Genomic DNA, 16,360 nt, shown 5'->3' on the forward strand with positions numbered 1-16,360 from the left:
ATTTTCAGCCATCGAGAGTTACTCCAATGCAGTTATCAGGTTTGTTTCTCGCGACCACCGCCAGGGTATTATTTACGGCTTCTGCTTGGTCACATTCGAATTTCTGAAGACGCCCTGGAACACGTCCAGCCCGCTTTCGGCCAATGGCGCCTCCTCATTTGTCTCCTATACTTCCCAACGAATGGCCAAACTCTCTACATATACGGCTCTGCTCCGAGCTGGTGTGCTCTAGCTGTGGTGTATTTACAAGAAAAACGGGTTACAGAAATCAGCCCGGTTAGAACACGGCTGCATGCTGTCGCTCGGGTAGGCAGTCAGTCAGTTCACGCGATAGTCTCGCGCGCACGCTGCACGTCAAGGCACGAGCACTGCCACAGATATAACATTTCCCCCGGCGTAATTGAAGAAACCAAAGGAAAACACACATTGCACACAATGCCGAAAACCTTATGCGTCGTATCTGTCTGGAGGACGACGATGTCTTGTGGGGTAGCGCTGTTGCACAGCGGGATTGTCGGTTGCCCTCTGTGGGGTGGTTGCAAACTCACTGACCACAGGCTCGTCGACGCAGTTCTCTGGATCCCTCAGGTCGGGCAGGAAACCGTCTGATGTGGCTTGCATCGAGTTTTCACGATGATGAAGCATCTGGTCTTGGTGACGGCGCCAGATATATATGCCCCGAGCAGTCGTGACTCGAACCTGGAACGACACTGGGCCAGATTGCTTCAGAATTGTGCCGGGAATCCACTTCTGGGAGCCTCTATAGTTCCTCACGAGAACATTGTCGTTCACACTAAAAATCCTTGTTCGCGCCTTTCGCTGCGAGGTCTGGACGAACTGTTGATGTCCTACTCTTCCCCCAACGGAAGGCTTAATGGCATCGAGTCTTGTGCGAAGTCTTCTGCCTAAGAACAAACTGGCAGGTGTTTCTTTGGTCGTCGTGTGAGGGGTATTGCGGTACGTCAGAAGAAACGTTTGTACCGTCAACTCCAGGGAGTCTTGCGGTCGTCCTTTTCGGAGAGCAGACTTCAATGTCTGGACAAACGTCTCCGCGAGGCCATTAGTACTCGGGTGATAGGCCGCGCTCAAGATGTGACGGCCTCCTAGATTCTTAATAAAAGACTTGAATTCTGTTGAGACGAACTGAGGACCGTTGTCCGTAACAATGGCCTCAGGTACACCAAAACGACAAAACAAGTCCTGAAGACGTTGGATCGTGTGCTGTGATGTCGTCTTCTCCATCACATAGACCTCGGGCCACTTTGAGTGTGAATCTACGGCGACCAAAAACATCTTCTCCTTGACTGGACCCGTGAAATCCAAATGCACCCTTTGCCAGGGCGATGTCGGCCATGCCCAAGGGTGGAGGGGCGCGGGGACTGGCTCGTTCCGCTGTTGATAGCATTCTTGACATGCTTTTACTTGCTCTTCCAGGTCATTGTCAATTGAAGGCCACCAGATGTAGCTCCTGGCTAATTCTTTGCTTCTGACAATACCTGGATGACCCAGATGTATCTCTTCAAGCAGGAGATTGCGCAGTTTTGGTGGTACGACTACCCGCATGCCATACATCAGACACCCTTGATGCACAGTGAGCTCCAGACGTCTGTCAAAGAAAGGCTTCATTTCCTTGTCAGTGATGGACGATGGAGCTCACTGTGCATCAAGGGTGTCTGATGTATGGCATGCGGGTAGTCGTACCACCAAAACTGCGCAATCTCCTGCTTGAAGAGATACATCTGGGTCATCCAGGTATTGTCAGAAGCAAAGAATTAGCCAGGAGCTACATCTGGTGGCCTTCAATTGACAATGACCTGGAAGAGCAAGTAAAAGCATGTCAAGAATGCTATCAACAGCGGAACGAGCCAGTCCCCGCGCCCCTCCACCCTTGGGCATGGCCGACATCGCCCTGGCAAAGGGTGCATTTGGATTTCACGGGTCCAGTCAAGGAGAAGATGTTTTTGGTCGCCCGCAGCTGCGGACACTGCGGGCTTGGAACCGATCACCGTACCCATAAACGTTGACGGTGTGAAGCTCACAATGGAACTTGACACAGGCGCAGCAGTGTCCGTTGTCTCCTTGGCTGAATTTCGGAAGCTGTTCCCAAGAAAGCAGCTACAACCTACAACGCTGACACTTCGCACGTATACAGGAGACTTTGTGAAGCCGAAGGGTCGGGCCTTGGTCTTTGTGCAGCACAACGACCAAAGTAAGGAGCTTCCACTGTACGTCGTGGAAACCAAGGGACCGGCATTGCTTGGCAGAGAATGGCTGCGAGAAATTCGGCTAGACTGGAAGAACCTGGTCACTGTCAACAGGCTCGACACGTCGGAGAGTCTCAAACAAAAGTTGGACGCCTTGTTGGAGAACCACAGCGACCTGTTCAAAGATGAGCTTGGCACCATTTCTGGAGAACAAGCCGAACTTTTTCTTCGTCAAGGTTCACAGCCGAAGTTTCTGAAGGCTAGAAGCATTCCATTCGCACTGCAAGAAGCAGTCGAAACAGAATTGGCAAAAATGGAAAAGTTGGGAGTCATCACGCCCGTGGCTACCAGCGAGTATGCGACACCCCTTGTACCTGTAGTAAAAAAGGATGGCAGTATACGCCTCTGCGGAGATTTCAAGGCTACGCTCAATCCCTGCCTGGAGGTGGACAGGTACCCCATACCACGTATTGATGAGCTGTTGGCGGCCTTAGCTGGCGGACAAGAATTCTCAAAGATCGACCTCAGCAGGGCTTACCAACAGGTGGTTATGGCGGACAACTCAAAAAAGTTGCTAACGCTGAACACTCACAAAGGGCTGTACGCCATGAACCGTCTTGCTTTTGGCATCTCATCAGCACCAGGCATCTTCCAGAGGATAATGGATAATATGCTGAAGGGCCTGAAGGGTGTCAGCTGCTATCTCGATGACATCCTGATCACCGGAAAATCGAAGCAAGAACACCTCAGCAATCTCGAAGTCGTCTTGTCGAGATTACAAGAACGTGGTGTGCGAGTGCGGCGTGACAAGTGCTCGTTTTTTCAGCACGAACTACGTTATCTCGGCCACGTCATCAACGCTGAAGGTGTTTGCGCATCCCCTGAGAAAGTGTCTGCACTACTGAATGCTCCTGCTCCGAAAAACAAGCAGCAACTGCAGTCGTTCCTTGGGATGGTGAACTACTACGGAAAGTTCGTTCCGCAACTTTCTACGCTGGCACACCCCTTGTACAAGATGCTGAGGCAAGGAGAAGAATGGACGTGGGACGAAGTTTGCCAGTCCGCTTTTCAGAAAATCAAAGCTGCGATGACTTCCCCACCGATCTTAGTTCATTATGATCCCAAAAGACCCCTGCAGCTCGCCTGTGACGCATCGCAATACGGCATAGGCGCCGTTCTTTCTCAAGTTTCTCCGGACGGAAAAGTTCAACCTGTGGCTTACGCGTCTCGTACCTTATCGGAGGCTGAAAAGAACTACAGTCAGATTGAGAAAGAAGCACTGGCCCTGATCTTTGGAGTTAAAAAATTCCACGTGTATATTTACGGCCGTTTCTTCACCTTGATTACAGACCATAAGCCTTTGCAAACCATTTTCGGCCCGAAAACAGGTATTCCAGCAATGGCTGCTGCACGGATGCAGCGCTGGGCAGTGACGCTGTCTACGTACAGCTACTCGCTCCAGTTCAAGAAATCAAGTGACAACACTGAAGCAGACTGCTTGTCAAGATTGCCACTTGACATTGTGGCAGATGAATCTACCGAAGAAAACGAAACTTTCTATTCTATGCGTCTAGATACGCTACCTGTCACCAGCCGTGACATTGCTCGTGCCACACGCCACGACCCTTTGTTAAGCAAAGTACTCGACTTGACACACGTGGGCTGGCCATCGTCCATCACTGACAAGGAAATGAAGCCTTTCTTTGACAGACGTCTGGAGCTCACTGTGCATCAAGGGTGTCTGATGTATGGCATGCGGGTAGTCGTACCACCAAAACTGCGCAATCTCCTGCTTGAAGAGATACATCTGGGTCATCCAGGTATTGTCAGAAGCAAGGAATTAGCCAGGAGCTACATCTGGTGGCCTTCAATTGACAATGACCTGGAAGAGCAAGTGAAAGCATGTCAAGAATGCTATCAACAGCGGAACGAGCCAGTCCCCGCGCCCCTCCACCCTTGGGCATGGCCGACATCGCCCTGGCAAAGGGTGCATTTGGATTTCGCGGGTCCAGTCAAGGGGAAGATGTTTTTGGTCGCCGTAGATGCACACTCAAAGTGGCCCGAGGTCTATGTGATGGAGAAGACGACATCACAGCACACGATCCAACGTCTTCAGGACTTGTTTTGTCGTTTTGGCGTACCTGAGGCCATTGTTACGGACAACGGTCCTCAGTTCGTCTCAACAGAATTCAAGTCTTTTATTAAGAATCTAGGAGGTCGTCACATCTTGAGCGCGGCCTATCACCCGAGTACTAATGGCCTCGCGGAGAGGTTTGTCCAGACATTGAAGTCTGCTCTCCGAAAAGGACGACCGCAAGACTCCCTGGAGTTGACGGTACAAACGTTTCTTCTGACGTACCGCAATACCCCTCACACGACGACAAAAGAAACACCTGCCAGCTTGTTCTTAGGCAGAAGACTTCGCACAAGACTCGATGCCATTAAGCCTTCCGTTGGGGGAAGAGTAGGACATCAACAGTTCGTCCAGACCTCGCAGCCTTGACCGCCTGCAGAGATACCGCGTCGTGAACGGACGTCAGCGTTTTCACCTGCCTTTGTCGTTTCGATTTTGTCGGCTTCTTGTTACCCGAACGGCAGGCGCGCTGAATGTGCCCTTTCCGGTTGCACTTGAAACATGTGTCACCGACGTGGGGGCACGCATCACTGCGGTGGTTGGTCGAGCCACAACGGAAACAACTTGACTGCTCTGGTACTTGCTTGTCGATCCGCGCTTTGTGGTCGACCCGAACCTTGTGGACGTCAGGGACCGATGCACCGCTGGTGTGCGTTAACGCTGCACTTTTAGTTGCTATTTCCATCGCAAGAGCCCTCTCTACGGCTTTCTGGAAAGTCAGCTTTTTGTCTTCTGTGAAGAGGACGCGCTGCACATCTTCTCGGCGAAGGCCGCACACAAAACGGTCGCGTAGCGCCTCATCAAGAAAGCCTCCAAAATCGCAGCTCTGTGCTAGATCTCGAAGTACCGCTACGAATTCGGCGATGGACTCACTTTCTTCTTGCGAACGCCTGTAGAACTTCGCCCTTTCCGCTATGACGGATGGCTGCGGCGCAAGATGATCGCCCAGAAGCTTGAGTAACACGGTAAACGACTTTTCGGACGGTGACTGCGGGGCCGTAAGCGACTTCAACAAAGCGTACGTCTTCGGACCGATGAGACTCAAGAAGGCATGGACCTTCTTACCTTCGGGAACCTCGTTTACCAGGAGGTACGACGCCAGTCTTTCTTCATAGGAGCGCCAGTCGCTCGTCGTATCGTCGAAAGACTCGATGTGCCCGATGCGGCTCATGGTCTTCGCTGAGGGGTTGCCGCTTGATGGCCGCTCCAGGATTCCGAGGCTGGACAATCCTTGGCTCCAGTCAAGCCCCCAGCAGTCAGACGATGATCCAACCCGTGGACCCGAACATCCTCGTCGCCAATAAATGTGGTGTATTTACAAGAAAAACGGGTTACAGAAATCAGCCCGGTTAGAACACGGCTGCATGCTGTCGCTCGGGTAGGCAGTCAGTCAGTTCACGCGATAGTCTCGCGCGCACGCTGCACGTCAAGGCACGAGCACTGCCACAGATATAACACTAGCCACGGTGTAAGATACTCTTTAGGTGAGGACACGGTGGGGCTGAACGTGCGGCGCGAGGAATCAGATAGTGTTCGTTCGACGGGCATCCGAAAGGCTGCATTATTCCGCGGCCACAGTGCCCGCAGCTGACAGTGTCGCCGGCGGACAAACGGAGAAACTGTGTGAGGGCGAAAAAATGATCTCGTTGCCAAGACACCCCGGTACACCGTGATCTTTCTGCACGTGCGACAACCTCTCTGGAGCTCTGCGCGTGTGGTACATGAGGCGGCACGAGCCGTCTTGTACGTGCCCACGGATCGATGAGTCACCTGCCGGCGCCGCTTGGAACCAGGTGAGAGAGAGTGAAGAGCGAACTTTATCGGGCACGTCGCGAGGAGCGCGCTGTCCTCACCTGAAGAGTATTATCTTACACCGTGGCTCTAGCCCACTCGGCCACAGATCCTTCTTCTTTTTTTTTTATTGCACTGCACTTGGCCACCGATCCCCGTTTATTTGTCTGGACTAAAGCCCTTCGATGCGTTTGTGTTTGTCTTACAAGTGGCGTCAAATGCGCCAGTGCACGAGGCCCGTGTCTCGAGCGGCCCTTGGAAGGAGTTGTCGGCGCAGCACTGAAATGAGCGGCCCTTGGAAGCGAATGGCGGCGGACCTTCCGCTCCTCGCACGTGTCTTGCGCGTTTCCACAACAATGGTTGGCGGTACTTGTAAGCGTGAATTTTATCAAATGAATTTAGTCTGCACTTGCCGGCGAACTACGTGGACCACTACGCGTCGTGGCTGGCAGCGTCCTGAAGATCGGGTTCCGTCGGGGAGCACCGCGCAGTTAAAGTCCCCAAGGAAGCGGATCAGTTACGACCGATAAAGATGAAATCGAGCTCGCCTTTTTCCGAATATTATAGTACATTATTTGCGTCCTCTCCAGTAGATGTCGAGCTTTTCAAAGATGAATTTTTGGGTTTCATGCCGTGCATGAATGATGAAACAAAAGAATTACTAGAATCGCCTAACAGCGTAGAGGAAGTGGCCGTTGCAATAAAAGCCCTAAACCCGGGAGAGTCGGCTCTTCCGGGTACCTTAGGAGAAATTTCTCCTAAGGTACTGGGAACAGCGACGGCTGCTCACCTTTCCGCCACTGATAGCCCCTCTGGCACCCCGGAGCGAAGCAGTGGCGTTGTCGACGTCGATTCAGCGTGGCACTTCAATGAGCATAAACGACAGCAGACACGGGTAACACGGGGTAAAGAGCGGTTCAGAATGGGGGTCACTTCGAGCTGCCAAAAACGCAAGCCAACTCTCCTTGCCCAGGGCCTTCGGAACGCTCGGAAGCTGTTGGATCCTACAGCCACTACGTCCGCAGCGCCACCGCGTACATTCGGGACCTTTCCACACGCGCCGTTTCGCAGCAACGCATGGCGCGCCTCGGCGCCTGATCTCACTCCCCTCCTCTAGTTCACTTTAATTGCGCCGAAGGCTTTCGGAACACTCGGAGCCAGTCGGATCCTCGAGTCCGTAAACGACCGCAGCGCCGCCGCGTACATCCGGGACCTCTCTACGCTCGCGCTCGTGGGAACCTTATCCCACTATTCCTGAATCCTTTCTATACTCATAGTCAGAAGTCCTGTGCAGAGCTGTGGAAGCTACAGGTGGCCGCAACCAATAAGGAGGGCGAGCGCGGAATAACACATTAATACGAAGTGTTACTCCGCGACGCATTCTTGTCTGCTTGTCGTGTGCTCGCGGCAGCGGCACCCACTGTTGGAAATGCGTATGACACGATGCACTATCTGCGAGCTGCAAAAACATTAAAAACGCGTTTGAGGTTTGTCAGTGTCTTTAGTTCCTGTTTGTCACTCTAGTGTGGCTCCGGCATTAAGTAAACTAGGCTTAATAATCGGGGGAATGCCCCACCGCTTCAGTGAATCGAGCCTCCGAGGTCTGCACATGTCGGCGACATGAATGCCCCCTCCCAAGGTTATGTCGCGCGCGAAGAAGCGATAAAACGTAACGTGTCGATAAAATGTCGTTTGATTTCTAGTATAAATCGCATGTAAGTGATCTGGCGAGTGACGAAAGAAGCGACGGCGACCCGTTTCGCTGTCGCTCGGTCAGTCGCGCGACGAGGCAAGCCGCGTGAGAGCGACGGGAGCAAGCGACCAAGGCGATCAGCAACGTTTTCTAAATCCAAAAACCGAGGCATGCGACGAGTGACAAAGAGAAATCTCCGTCGCTCGTCGCTAACTCTCGTTGTTCCCGCTGTCGCTCGCTAAATCGCTTACATGCTGGTCCTAACTGCAACAGGGTATTGCTACATTTGAGCGACTGTATATGCACGTCCGTGGTGACGCTGCAACTGAGGCACTGTCGCCCACAGCTGTACTGAAGATCCCGGTAAATTGGCCTAGTTCAAAGGGCGATGCTGTTAATATTAACAAGGAATTGCAGGGTTTGGCTGTTGTCAAAACTACTTGTGTAATTGAAATAGACCCATTTGCGGCATTACTCTCGGTAGTAAAATGTGCCTGCTAAAAACGTGCCTGCCAACTCACGTTGATGTCTAGACATAACTTTATCTTATGCCACACTTGCTTTAACTTTTTGCGACTGTCGTTTTCTGAGCTGTATATGTTGTCTCGGCGTAACGTCTCGGCGTATCGTGTAAGATAATCTGTCGCGACGATAATCCACCGATTTCCTTGCGCCGATGCTGGGAACGGCCCAAGTAAATCCATTCCGACCTGCTGAAAGGGTGTAGTCGCTGCAGGCATCGGCTGCAGGAGTCCCGCTGGCTTCGTCAGAGGCCTCTTACGTCGTTGGCACTCATGGCACGACCTTGTGTACAGATGGACTGTTTTCGGGAGTCTCGGCCAGTAGTACTTGTCACGAATCCGGGCGAGCGTCCTGCTGCAGCCGAGGTGTCCAGCCGTCGGGTCGTCGTGGCATGCTTGAAAGATTTCTTCTCGCAGACTGGCCGGAACAACCAGCAGCCAGGCAGGGTTGCTCGTTCCAAAGTTCTTGAAGAGCACGCCTCGCCGCAGAACAAAGATTGATAAGTCTCGGGCCAAGACTCGCGGAACTGAACTTCCTTGACCTTCAAGGTGGTCGATCACGGCGCGAAGTTCCGGGTCGTCTCGTTGAAGTGCTCCCATGTCAGTATCTGTCCCTGCGCCGAGAAAACGGGCGTCATCGTCGTCGTCAGTGCTTTCCGGAGGAGATTCGACTGGGGCCCTAGATAAACAGTCGGCGTCGTTATGATTGCGGCGAGACTTATGCACAATGGTTTACTTCGAATTCTTGCAGTCGCAGACTCCAGCGAGCGAGGCGTCCTGACGGGTCCTTGAGGTTGGCGAGCCAACAGAGAGCGTGGTGGTCCGTGACAACGCAGAACGGGATTCCGTACAGGTACACGCGGAACTTGGTTAACGCCCAGATGACAGCTAGACATTCCTTGTCGGTCGTCGAGTAATTTTTCTCTGCCTTGAACAGTGCCCGGCTTGCGTAAGCGATCACCCTATCTGCTCCGTCCTGTCTTTGGACGAGTACCGCGCCGAGTCCGGCGTTGCTGGCGTCCATGTGAACTTCCGTTTCCGTTGATGGATCGAAGTGTCCGAGGATATGGGGCGACTGGAGTCTTTCCTTCAGTTCGTTGAACGCTTGTTCTTGCTCCTCCTCCCACTGGAAGTTCACGTCGTCCTTCGTCAAATGCGTGAGCGGTGCAGAAATCTTGGCAAAATAAAGAATGAAACGTCTGTAGTAAGCGCACAGTCCAAGAAATCTTCTTACGGCTTTCTTGTCTGATGCCTTCGGAAATTCGGCAACAGCGGATGCCTTGGCAGGATCAGGGCTTTTACCCTGAGCACTCACGACATGGCTCAGGAATTTGAGCTCGCCGTAAGCGAACCGACATTTTGACGGCTTTAGTGCCAGTCCAGCATTCTGGATAGCCTGTAGCACGTATCGCAAACGTCTCAGGTGCTCGTCGAAGTCGCTTGCGAATACCATGACGTCGTCGAGATAGACGAGGCAGCTTTGCCGTTTCAAGCCGGAAAGAACGGTGTCCATTATGCGCTGGAACGTCGCCGGTGCTGTGCACAGTCCGAACGGCATCACTTTAAATTCGTAGAGTCTGTCCAGCGTGACGAAGGCAGTCTTCTCACGATCCCGTTCGTCGACCTCGATCTGCCGGTACCCACTCATCAGGTCCATCGACGAAAAGTATCAGACATGGCGCAGCCGGTCCAGAGTGTCGTCGATGCGTGGCAGTGGGTAGACGTCCTTTTTCGTAACGGCGTTTAGTCGACGATAGTCCACGCAAAACCGAAGAGTCCCATCTTTCTTTTTCACCAGGACTACCGGTGAAGCTCACGGACTCTTTGAGGGCTGGACGATGTCGTCGTCGAGTATTTCTTGGACCTGCTTCTGGATGACTTCTTTCTCTTTCACAGATACACGATACGGCGACCGATGAACAGGAAGCGCGTCGTCATCAGTAATAATTCGATGTTTCGCAACCGTCGTTTGGCGCACCTTTGAGGACGTGGAGAAGCACTCACTGAACTCGGCGAGAAGGTCACTGAGTTGTCGTCGTCGTGGGGCAGGCAGGGTTGGATCGATGTAGAAATGCGAATGCGGCGTTGTCTTGAGTGGCCACGAAGAGAGGACCTCTGCTATTCCGGCGATTGCGGCTGGGTCCGCGAGTTCCTCGGCGTGACCCACAGCGGTGCCTTTGGTAAGGTGCTGAGCGTCCTGTCGGAAGTTTGATAAGGGTGCAACAGTGTGTCCGTCTTGGAGCTCCGCGGTGCCTCTTGCGACGCCGATCCTCCTTCCTCGAAGCAACTGGAGGCTTTCCTCGAGAAGAACGTCGCAGCAGAAAGCCTCATCGATCCCGACGGGTACGAAACCACTCGACCGCGGAGGTAAGTTCATGTGGTTTGCGAGGGCTCGGACCGCAGATCACGTCGATTTGGGTTCCTCCCGTGGTGGAGCAGGTTTTCGTAGCGTCAGCCGGTTTGCTCCGAGGTCGATGACGGCGCAATACTGGAAAAGAAAGTCCATTCCGAGGATAACGTCCCTTGAACAGTCTTGAAGAGCGACGAGCTTGACAGGGCACGTCTCACCGTGGATCTCGACGCGAGCAGTGCAAATCCCGACTGGCGTGATGAGGGACCCACCTGCGATCTGAATCTACGGGCCATCCCATGGTTTCGTCACTTTCCGAAGGCGTTGGGAGAGCCTCCCACTCAAGACGGAGTAGTCTGCTACGGTGTCGACGAGAGCCGACGCGTCGTGGCCGTCGATAACGATGTTTAGGTTATTCTTTACCGTTGCAGGAGAGTCGTTTCGGTCTCTGGTGGCGTTTGAGTGGGGTCCTCCAACGTTCGTGGAGGTTCTTGGCGACGGTCGTCTTCGACAACTCCACCTCCAGGGGTTGCCGCGCCTAGTTTTCCCGGTGAGGAGTGAGGGCCAACAGGCTTTCACGTCGGGGTCGGTGCATCGGTGAAGCTGGACGTCGCGGCGACGGCGACCGAAACTCTCAGCGGGACGCAGACTCGGGGGACTGAGGTCGTCGCACGTACTCGTCGATCTCCCGAGGTCGTTCACCATAACGGGGGCGCGGGTCGTTCGGGTGGAACCCGCGCAGCCCGAGTCGTCGGTATGGGCATCGGCGGTTGGTGTGGTCTGCTTCCCCGCAGTAAGATCACACTGGGCGTTGATCGGGTGTTCGCCACACGTCGGTCTTCCGGGGCACGCGGGATTCCTGGCAGGCGTACTGGGCCTGGTCGTCGTGGCGTCGGTCGTGCTGTGCTGCAGGAGACTGAGGTCGGGGCGGCGCGATATAGGTGCGAGGAGGCGGCGGTGGCCGGCTGGCCACTGCGGCGTAAGTCAACGTGGGCTCCTCGGGGGTTGCCACGAGGACGGGAGCCTCTGGTTGGACGGCTCTCTGGACTTCTTCCCACACAACCTCGGCGATGGAGAGTAAGGCCGGGCGTGCGGCAGTGGGCACCAGCTTCTTCAGTTCCTCCTGGACGACTGTCACGGATACCGGGGAGGGTGGTGCCCAGGTCGGATCCGCATGTCGCCAGAGTGTTTACGCCAGGGTGTCACTGGTAGTGTGGTAGTGTCTGGCGCGTGGTAGTGTGGCAGTGTCTGGCGCCTCCGTGACGAACTGGTCCACTGTAGTCGGTTGACGGCGGATAAGACCGCCGAATATTTCGCTCTTCACACTCCTCATCAGGTGTCGCAGCTTCTTCCCCCCCGTACCCTGAGGATCGGCGCGGGCACTCAGGCGAAGAACACCCTCGATGAAGCTGGTGATGCTCTCATATGGGCCTTGGGTTTTTGCTCGCAGGATGTCTTCGGCCCCCTGGTGTCGGTGTTGGCTGGTGAACGTCTTCTTCAGTTCTTGCTTACACACCTCCCACGAAGTAAAAGAAGCCTCGTGGTTCTCCAGCCAGTACCTCGCAGTCCCTTCCAGCGAGAAGTAGATGTTTTGCAAGCACTGCTCAGCTGTCCACCCGTTATGGCGGGCCACACCTTCATAGTGTTGCAGCCGGTCCTCGATGTCCTCGTGGGCGTCTCCGTGGAAAGGCAGCGGAGTCCTGGGTGCCAAACGGGCAGGTATACGACGGCAGGAGTGGCCGGGATCGGCGCCTGGTTGTCCATCGTCGTCTTCTTCTGCTTGAGCTTGTCCAGCAGCAAACTGTATTGAGGATTCGCTCTTTTGGAGCGGCGGCTGGTCCAAGTTTCAGGTTCCGCGTAGAGTGGTCTTCTCACCGGGCTTGGAATTGGACTTGCGCTGCGGGCTCTTGGAGGGGAACGCTGCAAGGACAAGCGCTACCCCGCACCTCCACCAAAATGTCACGAATGGCAATGGATGAGGCGGTGATAACTGAAGAAACTGAACATTTAATTGGGGAACTTGTGCCCAAAATAATAAGGAAACAAAAGATAACAGCAGAGCGTCACGGGCGTTGAAGTCGGCGTAAGAGCAGAGTTGAACGCTGGGGCGAGACTGACTCGACAAGGTCGGGGCGGCCTCTTATCTAGAGTGTGTCACTAGCTGGAAGATTCCACGAAGAAGGCTCGAGCGTCGCGCGCTCGGGGCGAGAATGAACACGCACTTTCTAGAACAAAATTAGGGATAACTGATAGAAGTTATGTCCGGAGCAACAATAAACGAGAACATTCTAGGACGTCCGTGACCGAGTGTTGCTTTCTCGGCCCTGCGCGCGGCAGTATCTGCAATAAATTATAAACTTCATCTGGAAACGTTGCTAACATTTGCCAAGAAAGTTAGGACTCAAAATTGAATTCCTTGAATAGACCGTTCCAAGTAGGTCGATGCAGAAAGGGGAAAACACTCTTGAACCAGAGCGCTGCGCCAACGCTCCGCTTACCCTTTACCTTGAAAGCTCGTCTGCTTCACGGAGTGAACTCCTAGCGGAGGGTGGAGGAAGCACGTGCGCAGTGTACGGAGGCAAGTTGTTTCGACAATGTTAGGCGCCGCTTTGATATAGCATGTTTTCGCGCGCGACATGGCCTATGCAAGGAAATGATCGACCGGGCAGCACTGTGCTGTAATTGGTAGTACAAATAACCAAAACAAAACGTAAAATAAACGCCGATTCAGTATGCGAGACCCCCTCTGTCAAACAGGATGAACGTGGGTGCGGCATGCTTATGCTGCACCGGCTCCCCGCTGCTCCGGACCTACAACGCCGATGGGTGGCAAATTTAAACAGGAAAGACTTCTTGCCATCGAAGAGCAGTCGTGCGTGCTCCAACTATTTCTTTCACGGCCGGCGAACTGCGGAGAACCCCGTGCCGTTTCTTCGCCTGGGCTACGACCGAAAGATAAGCAAAGGACGGCTTAGATACAAAAAAAAAAACAGTTGCGTGACTCCTGGTCCACTGATTTAATACCTTTATTTTTCTTCCGGTGGTAATTCGCAAGCGACGCCTGGTGCGGAGCAAAAACAAAAATTTCGGAAACATTCATTGTGCAGTGTCTCACTTCAGATGTTTCTTTCTAAGGAAAACAGCAACTGACAGAAGAAGAAGTGACAAAGACAAGGCGCACTGCCTTGTCGTTGTATTATATCTCAACATATATATATCAATTCATATTTAAGTTTGAGGTTTCTACTATTTCAATTGAAGCAGACGTGGCAGCGCGGGTCTGAGCCGCTAACCGCGCAGTTAGTTCCAATGTTCCCGGCGTCCCCAAGCTGCGACAACTCGAGTTCATCGCAAATTCACAGGCCGTAATTGGTGCCATCCTTGCTTCGTTCAATCCTCAATTTCACTAGCGATCCTTAATTTCACTAGCGATCGAAACGCCGAGTTCGGTTTTGGGAGGGACGTCTGCTCCAGAACCGCCCTCAACATTACCCACAAAAAGATGTCAGGAAAGCAGGATGCACTTTTCCCCATGCCTGACATACCGATTAGGATTGTGCCTTCCTCCATGGAAGAAGACGATGAGCCGAGGGCGCTGAATACGGCAGCCGTGCCGGTAGAAGTAGCTGCGTTCTGTGTGACTCGGTGAGCAGGGTAACAGTCCAGTAATGACGGTCGGGCATTCGGACGGGCTTAGATTCTCCCATATGCCCGAATGAGGGTAGACGGCGCTACACTCGTTAAAATGGCGCCGCCCAGGAAGCCCAACTTGGAACAGTACATAGGAAGAAATAAAGCGTGTGCCTTAATTCGTTCCTCTAAACGTAGATATTTAAAAAATGAAATTGAAAACAACCGTTTTGATATCGCGAAAACTTGGGAGTATACAATCGGGTTAGAGGGGGAACAAAACGTCTTTTGATTGATGACGTGACAGATAAGTCATTTGCGCCTGTTACGCAAAAAAACGATTGATGACTTCAACAGTTATTTTGCTCGTGTCTCCGGGGCAAGCCACAATAGTCACGACGCAGCTAATGTTGCACTGAGAGTGCATATTGAGGCATCAGCTTATCTTCCATTGATATCCGAAGGTGAGCTACATGATTATTTATTTTCATTAAAAAAAAAAAAAAGAAGGTCCCCGAGCTTCGACGAAATACAAGGAAACTTCAATAGAATCAGTCTTGGATAGTAACGCGTTACTGTAACTTCGTTACTTTTTTGGTAACTTGTAACTGTAACGAGTTACTTTCTAAAAATGTAACTTGTAACTGTAGTTCTATTACTTCTTCTGAGGTAACGATGAAAGTAACGACGTTACTTTTATCGTTACTTTCCAGTTGTTTTATGAATAATATATCATTGAACGAGTACAATCTAGCTAATCCTTGCACTTTTCAAATTTTCTTTTCCGACATTTCGAGCGTAAAGTTGGCCTCGCACAAACTTGTTAATACGTTCTTTCTCGCGAGTCACGACCCGAATATAGCCACGTGTAGATTTGATGAAAAAAAATCTAGTTATCTTTACGGACGCGCTTGTACTTTGTGACTGAACACTTACATCTAAGTATCTTGAAGCACTATCTATATTGCGGTGGTTCCTTTTTCTGCGCAAACGCTTTTTTATCGGGTGAATCAACCGTGAATCAACAATACACGCGGAAGGCACTGCACATGTTTTGTATTTTGATTAGCGCCACTACTACTTAATGCGCATGTTTCGTATTTTGATGTGCGCCACTAATCCGGCGTGGTGTCAACAGTCGAGGCAAAATTGACCACTGTTTGTAAGGGTTTGTTTTTGGCTTGCCGGCTACAAACTGAAATATGTCCAGCGACTCTATGAATCCAGCCAGCGCAACCGTCAACGAGCCAGCAATGTGCTAGTGCTATCAAGGATAGGGCATTTGTACTGAGTCCGCGTTTGCCCCCGTGCAATTCCTTCCAGCGCGCCAGTTGAGCGCCTGTTCAGCAAGGGCAGGGACGTGTTCGCCATCAAGCAAGGGAAACTTTCAGACAATACTTTCTAGAAGCAACTGCTGCTAAGTTTCAATATAAACTAAAATGCGCACTTCTTAATTTTATGCAATAAAACTTGGCGAGGGGCGTTTTCTGGTTTTCCCTAAATTTCTTGTGTTGTAGAAAAGTAACTAAGAAGTAACGTCGTTACTTTTTACAAGTAACTGTAACTGTCACGAGTTACTATTTTATTGCGGTAACTGTAACGGTAACTTCGCTACTTTTTTCTGAAAGTAACTGTAACTGTAACGAATGACTTTTTAAAAGTAACTTACCCAAGACTGAATAGAATGAAACGTGTACTTTTAGGAGTGATAAATAATGTCATTGAGGCAGGAAACTGGACCGCAGGAATGAAAACTGCAGTTGTGAAACCGCTGTATAAAGGAGGTTCATCGAGCGACTTTAAAAACTATCGCCCAATATCTATTCCATCGTGCATTGCACAATTACAATAAAAATACTTGTTCAAGGTAATGCGCAGTTTTTCAGACCGGCGTGATTTATTATCTGATCATCAGGACGGTTCTATCTTTAAACGGGGAACTCAAGCTTTGTTAGAAACCTTTACCGACTGCCTACACGCAGGTTTTGATCATATTTGTAAACCTTTGCAGTGCCCCTAGATGTATCAAAAGCTTTC

General features: G+C 51.9%; 1 protein-coding gene across 1 annotated transcript; it reads right to left on the minus strand.

Annotated features, from left to right (window-relative positions):
• Positions 1 to 4,645: 4,645 nt before the first annotated feature.
• On the minus strand, positions 4,646 to 5,509 carry LOC120841478. The gene has a single exon (XM_040212377.1). It carries the CDS (start codon positions 5,507 to 5,509, stop codon positions 4,646 to 4,648), a length of 864 nt encoding a protein of 287 aa, XP_040068311.1.
• Between the last annotated feature and the right edge of the window lie 10,851 nt (positions 5,510 to 16,360).

The sequence above is a fragment of the Ixodes scapularis genome, unplaced genomic scaffold (assembly GCF_016920785.2).
Source record: "Ixodes scapularis isolate PalLabHiFi unplaced genomic scaffold, ASM1692078v2 PGA_scaffold8__174_contigs__length_109621045, whole genome shotgun sequence".
Lineage (NCBI taxonomy): Eukaryota > Metazoa > Arthropoda > Arachnida > Ixodida > Ixodidae > Ixodes > Ixodes scapularis.